Source organism: Mchenga conophoros, linkage group LG6, assembly GCF_057382185.1.
Source record: "Mchenga conophoros isolate Kocher_MC1m ecotype Shallow Benthic linkage group LG6, M_conophoros_male_GT1.1, whole genome shotgun sequence".
NCBI classification, from domain to species: Eukaryota; Metazoa; Chordata; class Actinopteri; order Cichliformes; family Cichlidae; genus Mchenga; species Mchenga conophoros.
The window spans coordinates 28553458-28562191 of record NC_140531.1 but is presented as its reverse complement, the minus strand read 5'-3'; the positions used below and the strand labels follow the sequence as shown (position 1 = coordinate 28562191).

Below are 8734 nucleotides of genomic sequence, written 5' to 3'. Positions count from 1 at the left end.
TTCAACAAGGTGCTAGAAACATTCCTCAGGCATCTTGCTACATATTGACAAGATAGCTTCACACAGTTGATGCAATTTTTTTCTCTACATGCATGATGAGAATCTTCCATTCCACCACATCTGGTGGAGGCCGTTTGAGTACACTGACCTCATTGTCATTGCCAGGAGTGTCAAAATGATTGGAGATTCCTGGCAAACTATCCTGTTGTGAGCAGCCATCATAAAACAGGTACACTGTCACCATAAAGGGATTAACATGGTCAGCAACAGTACTCAGGTAGGCTGAGTCCAAAATTGTGACAAAAAATATTCTCACACCATTCGACCACTAGCAAGCTGAACCACACTTTCATGCTGTCCATGCCGAATAACACTTGCGGACCAAGCAACATTTTTCCAATCATCTGTTGTCGAGTTGTAGCCTCAGTTTTTTGTTCTGAGCTGACAGGAATGATTTAGTTTCAAGGTTCAACTTGTTGGGTATTAAGAGATGCTCATGTCTTGTATGTAACAAGTGGTTATTTTGGTTACTTTTGCCTCCCCATAAGGTTCATAAGCGTTTTATCTAGAGAACTGGATACTTTCTCTTTTTTGGACACCATTCTCTGAAAATCCCAGAGGTGGTTATGTGGGAAAATCCCATTAGGTCAGCTGACCAATTCGTCTGGGACCAACAACCAGCAAGTTGTCTGAGTTGTTGTGATGTGATTGGTAGATCAGATATCTGTCAAACATCAGATATTTGTTTTGACGTGTAGTTGCAAAGGTGTACCTAATGAAGCAATTGTATAAAAGGCATCTTGATTTTTGTGTATTAATTCAATTTTTTAGCTGGGTTACACAACTGTGAGCAATATTTCTCCTTTTTTTTTTTTTTTTGCTCTTAGCAAATTGGTAGGAAAAGTGAGCACAGAGTCAAAATTAAGATTGATGCGTAGAGATCCAAACTAAAATTTATACCACACAAGATCTAAGTTCGTCCATAATGAAACCATATCAATGAAATCTCATTATCATGTACACTTTCTGGACATTGACGCAGCCTTTTAGGAGATACTACACGAAATTGTGCAAAACACCAAATATATATTTGTGATAATAAATCTTGCAACAGGCAGAATTTATTAGCACAAATGATGATAAATCTTTTGATAATAAATCTTTCATAAACCTCTTGAGTTTTTTTTTTACTCGCACAGTAGGCTTTCATTCATTTACTCCTTCTGTTTTCTTTATTCAGCAAAACAAGAAATATAGAACACATGAATAGTGGTTTTGGTCTTTTTCTGCTGAATACAAGTTATGTATTGTTATTAAAGCTGGAAAACAGTATTTGCCACTGATGTGCAAAATCACTTATTTACCATCTCTGTGCCCGGGGTAAGTGACGAGTGGATGTCAGAAACTTGTCACTTTCCCATGATGATATAACAGCTTTAAATAACATGACTCATTACTTTACAGTGACACACAATGAAGTCCTTAACAGAGTGAAAGTGGCTCTTCACACCATAACAGCTTACAATAAAGCATTTCCCCTGGGGTTAGATGAACAGAATTAAACAGGGATAATGACCCCATGGGAAAAAATCTATATCAGAGATGAATGCAGCAAAATGAAGCTACAGAAGATTGCTGAAGCACATCACAGAAAGTCAGACAATTCTCTGATTGTGGTGGCTTTTACTGCTTTATGAATAGGTCTTCATTTTGTCTCATTTTTGTCTGTTCTTTTTACTACTGACACACTCACACACACTCACACAGAGAAATACGACACTTCCTTTCCAGCCTCACTGTTGTTTAGATTTCAACACCACGCCTTTCACAGGGATACGGCTTCAGCCTTCCCGGTAATTCCACTTAAAAGTAATGATTAACTTCATATCTTCTGAAGTCTGAGGCGGCATATGCAGAATTTATTGACGAGCCAAAAGGACTGTGGGACCACAAGCTCTGAATAAGGGCTCAGGAGAAGCAGCAGTTCTCGAGAGGTCATTTTGGTGAACAACAAGACTTAACAGACATCTGGTTAATGAATCCGGCTTTAAGGTCAGCCTTCCATCCTGTCTGCAGGAAAACACCTAGTGTGCATTTACCGAGAGCTAATTAGGTTTGATGGTTCTCTATGTTACAGAGAAATGTGAAAGATTTGACAATGGGATTCACAGCATTGCACACGCTCTGGCTTCTGACTGCATTTGCTTTTACAACACAAGGTATGTGAAATTACTAAACTATACTAAATTACTATAAATTAGTATTTGCTGAGTAGAGTTTGAAATATCTGCGACAACTGTTTTGCAGCTTTGGATCATATTAACTTATCTGAACTATAAATTTAAATCTAAGTTAGTGTAAAAGGGTGAATATTCTAATAAAGATGTAATAATGGTGTGATGGCGTTACCTCCTCCAACTTTAAGACACAAAAAAACGAAACATGAAACATTTCTTTGTCTGTATCGTTATCTGCAGAGTTGGTGAAACTAAGAGTTAGTCCCAAGATTACCGCAGAGTGTGGCGAGCAAGTTTCCCTCAACTGCAACACATCCTCGGTTCATCATGGAATATCAATCAAACTTATGCAGTGGTTCAAAGAGGAAACACTTTTGTGTTCTGTGGACAGTAAAGGGATCACTACTGAACTCCACAGAGCATCTCTGAGTAACTTTACCTGTGAATATGAAGATGGACGGCTGTCGCTAATCTTCAAAAAGATGCTCCCTCCAGAGAGCGGAAAAAAATACACGTGTAAGCAACGCTCCAACAGAGGAGCACTCAATGAATCTACTAAAGTGGAGTTACAAGGTCAGAGTTCTTCAATTAAATTTTCCTATTAAAGCAAATTATAATATTGCAGAGTAATATGTTTAAACTTCTTAAACTTTTATTACAAAACACATTTTTACTTTGCTTTTGCATTGCAGTCTTCTTTTTTGCCTCTGCTTCCAAATTTACCAGAACACATATCAGACCAAATACAAAGAAAATGCATCTAAACACAAATGTTAATAATTAAGCAAATGTTAAGCAAATGTTTCCTTGTGATTCATCTGACAGCAAAAATTGGCGTAGGATTTTAATAGTTTCACGCGCTAAATGAGATTATTGAATGATGCGGTGTGCGTCGAGTGCATTTTAAAACTTTTCTCGTGGTTTTCCCTGCAGAGTGTGGTGGGATCGTGGAGGGTAAATTAACGACCACGGGACCTGTGTGCACCTTCAAGCAAGTCTACCCAGACGGAAATGTCCACTGGTTCCACGGCTCCCGCAACCTCTCAGATGGATCTCTGAAACAGTACACCGGAAAAAGTGTGGACGAACAAGGCTGGCTTACTATCCACAGTTACCTGGAGCGGAACAGTTCACACGGGCCTTACAACTGCTCCTTGAAGAGCACCGTGTCTGACAGATACATCGCAAGTATGTTGATACAGAATCCTAAACCCCAGAAGAGCACTAGAGGAACACACTCCAACGGCAACAAAGTTACAGCCCGGGAAAGTACCAGAACAATTTTTTGCCTTTTAATCTTACTTCCAGTTATATTTAAATAATGGAATTCCCACCACACGGAGTGTCACCAGACATAGGGAATGTGGGGAGGCATGAATCAATGATTAACACTGATTAGAAGCAACAAGGTACTGAGACTTATGGATTTTTTTGTCAAAACCAGGGCGTCGAGAATCAGATTAAGTGAGTCATCTTGCGTAATCCAAAGGCTTATCTTTCTTCCTTTGTGCTATTGGCTGACATGAACGAGAAAATTACACACCACAGTGAGGTGATAAGAAGACAGCCAGTAATCATAACAGTATAAAATGTGTTGTTGTTTGGCTTCAATAGAGGCTAGGAGAGAAATGCACAGTGGTTTCACGGATCTTTTTAAGAACACAAGGAGATGTTTAAATGGAAACACTCTCAGAGAAAATGCACTTTCTTATAATTGCTAAAGTGATTAAAAACTCTATACTGGTTCAGTTTAATCAGCAGCTATAAACCTTTCCATGGATGTTTTTTTCTCAAGCATGTCCAGCACTGTCATCTGTGTAAAAGTTCTCTATGAATGAAGACCATAAAAGGCTCTTTGTTAGATTTATTTCAGAAATACAGAACTGTCATGTAGCAAACCCCCTTTTCTTTCAGTCAAGCAATAAATCTGTCTAGAGTTTCTGGACAGATGCTGCCCTCTGGTGATATGTGCTGCTAACTAGAAGTAGCTGCTTTAGGAACCACTTGGGAGCAATAGGGCTGCTCGATTATGGCAAAAATGATAATCACGATTATTTTCACTGAAATTGAGATCACGATTATTTGACGATATTTATTTAACCCTTTAAGACCTACTATAGAACCAAGTCCACCAGAGCTTATATTATTTTTTTTACATGCTGTAGTGCCATTTGTGGGAGCATTTCAAGTTGCTATACATCAATACAACTGTTATAGCCCATATTTTAATAATATGTATGCATTAAGTCCATAGTAATTACATAAATTGCAAAAAAGTGCAATAAACTACAAAAAAAATTGAAAATCGCTTTTGTTTTGTTTACATATATTTCTACTTGGAGAAATTTAAGAGGCTTATCCCTCAAAACTTTAAATACAATAAAGTTGCAAAAAATAGTTTACAACAACAGGAAATTTATTTTGAGTGTCTTCATAGTTTTATTTTGGAGATACAGCAATTTTTATATACTGCAGGAAAAACAAAAAACAATCCTATGATGCAAATTTGCAAAGAAAACAGCATGTGCATCATTTCACTGTGGGAAGTGTTACGAACAGCTGATAGGAACGGCAAAGCGTGTTTCTGGAGTATTATGTTTTTGTTCCTGCAAGCGCTTTTTATGCAATTTTTGCAAAGCTATATGTGGAACGAAACCGTGACCGAGGACAAGCTGATGGCATCAGATGTAAGTACAACTCCTCCGGTTTCATATGCAAAACAAATTATTGCGCTAGCTTACACGGTTCAGGTTCTACAGGGATTTAAAAATAGTTACGCAAAACGGAGCATGCTGCTCTGACCGGCTTTAAAGGGTTAACAATGACTTTAAAAAAATAATATAAAATAGTGTGCAACACCACTGAAGTTTGTTTTTTTAAACTCTCTTTTCAACCAACGGCAGTCACTCTCCTCTCCAAATAACTTCTGCTTAGCTTTCCGAGCTTCCCTCGGGTCCTCTTAATCAGCGGTCTCCAACCTTTTTTGCGCCACGGACCAGTTTATGCCCGACAATATTTTCACGGACCGGCCTTTAAGGTGTCGCGGATAAATTAGGGAGGGGCTAATAATCGGCTCAGTCATTTTTAATGATCGTTGAAAGCCCAGATCGTAATCGTGATTAAAATTCGATTAATTGAGCAGCCCTAGGGAGCAATATGTTTTCATTCAACGAGCTGATTTACCACACTTTGCACCAGCCTGGTAAACATAGGCAATTTAGTTCAGAATCATTAATTCCAGGTGAGAGCTGATTGATATAAAGTAAATCAAATATCAAAATAGTTACATCACAGGAAAGCACAGGAGAAAATGTTGTGGTAATTTCACTTGCTGTCAGACTTAAACAATGAAAATGGAAAAGAAAAAAATACACAACAATTTTAAACAGAGCGATGAAAATATCTTTTGAAGTGTGTGTGAGGTCCGTCTCTGGAGCACTGCTTTACGTGTGTAGCTGTTCAGTCCCATGAAAATAAAACTCTCGGCCACAATGTAGACTGTAAAAGATGACCTCTTTGACCAGTTTCCTTCTGAAACACGTCATACTCCAGGACATATTTGAACTGTTAGTCAAGCAACAAGTAATAGCGTGCATGTTCAAAATACAGATTAAAGTTTCTCTTTTTTTCTTTTCATTAGCTAAAAAGTGATAATAGCCAGCTCGTTTGACTGGGGCTGTTCTTTAAGTAGCTTGTAACACACCACACATGAAAACCTGTTCATGCAATGCTCCTGGGTCTTTGACCCGGTGTTTTGAGTTTATTCTTTATTAAGTCTCCGTCTCTGGTGTTCTGCTACTTCCTGTTTTATATTGCCAGTCCCTCATCTTGTGTGCTTTGTGAAAACGTTTGCTTCCCATGTCTTGTTTTCCCTGATTTGGTTCACCTGTGTTCCTTAGTGTCTTCCTTTTTCCTAATTACCTCCTGTGTGTACTTAAGACCCCAGTTTCTTGTAGCACTTGTTGTGACCTCCCTCATGTTGTGTGCTCAGTGTGTTTCTTAGTTCCTTGTACTGTATGTATTTCTCGCTTCTGCCCCCATATTATTTGTCTCTTGTACTTTTTAGCAAGTTTACAGCAATGAAGCTGCCTTCTTTAGTTCATTTTCCCGAATTATGAGTCCTGCATCCGAGTCTGCAATCTTCCTGCCACACAACACTTTATGACAGGTCACCTTAGTTTCATAAAAATGCTTACAGTAAACTTGAGCAAGAATATTGCCTCAAGTCATTATTCATGCTCCTCATCTTTCAGTTTGCTTTTCAATCTCTGACTAGTGAGTCCTAAACGCCAGAGGACAAACCCCGCTCCAAGGCAAAAACTGAGCCTTTTAACGGCTCACTGCACCCTCTTCAGACAGAACATTTGAGAGGCTTTTCAAGTCAGAGTGACTCTCAGCTAATGCTCTCACTAAAGCAGTGTCATGTAGCAGACTGGCTGAGATCTAGTGGGTAAACCAATCCAAGGTCACATATTTGAGAGCTGACAGATGCATCCAGTTACAGTACAAACCTGACACAGTATACACAGACAGATGCACAGCACACACATCTATACACATGCAATGTCCTGACCACAAATGGAAGCCTAACTAATGCCTGCCTAACACAAACCATCGTCTTGACAATAAAAATGTTTTTACAATAATGTGGTTTTAATGTCCATAACTGGGACTTACTTACTTTCCACCCCATAATTGGGGAGCTCTATAAACAAATGTATATTCCCGCAGTGTCACAGCACATCAGTCCTGATATGTTTTATGAAAATGTTTGTGTTGTTTTAATGTGTTTTGCACCGAAATTGATCTGTCACATATTTAACTTTGAAAAATAATGCTAATGATGCAAATTAAGTGTTCTTGCAGAGAGCAAAGCAAATTACAGAAATGTCAGCAAAGTAATTCTCTTGCAGACTGAGTGATAATGAGCTAATTAAATTTGAAATTAACAGTTTAATTCTGAATCTTAATGTAATGCTCTTCTGTCGGATGTTATACATTTGAAGTTTAAATAAAGATTTTAATCAAGAAAAAGAATAATGCATGTCTTTACAAGCAGGAGAGCTCAGTAAAGGACTTCCACTGTAGTTTTATCAATAGGAAATGACCTTACTAAAAAAAATCTGCTTTCTCGTTTTCCTTTTTTTTCACAATACCGTATTTTTGCAACTATAAGGCGCACATAAAAGCCTTAGATTTTCTTTAAAAAGTGCGGCGCGCCCTATAGTGCAGTGCGCCCTGTGTGTTGTAAGGAGGACGTAGTAGAGAACACCATGAGAACGCTAAAGGGTGAAGTGTGGGCGTTGATCGTATATACCGGACAATCGCACATACCTGTATAAAAGGTCAGGTATGTGCGATTATGTGGAACATCGTTGTTTTAACAACCCTGAAAATGGCAAAGAGACACGCTTATGAAGCACAGTTTAAACTGAAGGCCATCAGCTACGCGGAGGAACATGGAAATCGAGCAGCCGCGAGAGAATTTAAGATTAATGAATCGATGGTTCGCAAGTGGAGGAAGCTGGAAAACAAGCTCCGACAGGTCAAGAAGACGCAGCTGAGTTTCCGCGGACATAAGGCGAGGTGGCCCGAGTTGGAGGAAAGACTCGAGCGGTGGATCATCGAGCAAAGAACGAGCGGGAGAAGCGTTTCGACGGTCACCATTCGGCTAAAAGCAGTTTCGCTAGCAGAAGAAATGAAAATTGAACATTTCCGAGGAGGTCCGTCTTGGTGCTTTCGTTTTATGAAACGGTGCCATTTTTCCATCCGGACCAGGACTACGGTAGCGCAGCAACTTCCAGCGGATTATACCGGTAATGAAAAGCTGGCCATCTTCCGCTCCTACTGCAGCAAACACATCGCCGACAAAAACATCCAGCCCAGCCACATCACAAACATGGACGAGGTCCCGCTCACTTTTGACATCCCGGTGAGTCACACTGTGGAGAAGAAGGGGACCAGCACGCTAGCGATACGCACAACGGGGCACGAAAAGTCTTCTTTTACTGTTGTGCTTGGCTGCCATGCTAATGGACAGAAACTGCCGCCTATGGTGATTTTTAAGAGAAAGACTTTGCCTAAAGAGAAGTTTCCAGCAGGAATCATCATTAAGGCAAATGAAAAGGGCTGGATGGATGAGGAAATGATGAAAGAGTGGCTGAGGGAGGTGTATGTAAGGAGACCAGGTGGTTTTTTCCACGCATCACCATCGCTGTTGATCTGTGACTCTATGCGTGCCCATCTCACAGCCAATGTGAAAAAGCTAGTGAAACAAATGAACTGTGAGCTTGCTGTCATTCCGGGAGGCCTGACAAAGGAACTCCAGCCGCTGGACATCGGTGTGAACCGCCCGTTCAAAGTAAGGCTGCGAGCGGCGTGGGAGCGATGGATGACCGATGGAGACCACAGTTTCACCAAGAGTGGAAGGCAGCGCCGGGCGAGTTACGCCACAATTTGCCAATGGATTGTAGATGCTTGGGCTAACATGTCTGCTG

General features: G+C 39.9%; 1 protein-coding gene across 2 annotated transcripts; it reads left to right on the top strand.

Moving 5' to 3' along the window:
- Window positions 1–1908: 1908 nt before the first annotated feature.
- On the top strand, window positions 1909–7374 carry LOC146572838 (uncharacterized). 2 transcript variants are annotated; one of them, XM_085277262.1, is made up of 4 exons: window positions 1909–2052; window positions 2138–2219; window positions 2478–2810; window positions 3171–7374. In XM_085277262.1, the coding sequence occupies exons 2-4, from the start codon at window positions 2159–2161 to the stop codon at window positions 3557–3559; spliced, it is 783 nt and encodes a 260-aa protein (XP_085133388.1). In that variant the 5' UTR covers window positions 1909–2052; window positions 2138–2158; the 3' UTR covers window positions 3560–7374. The 2 variants fall into 2 exon arrangements, with proteins under 2 accessions (XP_085133388.1, XP_085133387.1); XM_085277261.1 differs by having other exon boundaries at window positions 1930–2219.
- The last annotated feature ends 1360 nt before the right edge of the window (window positions 7375–8734 follow it).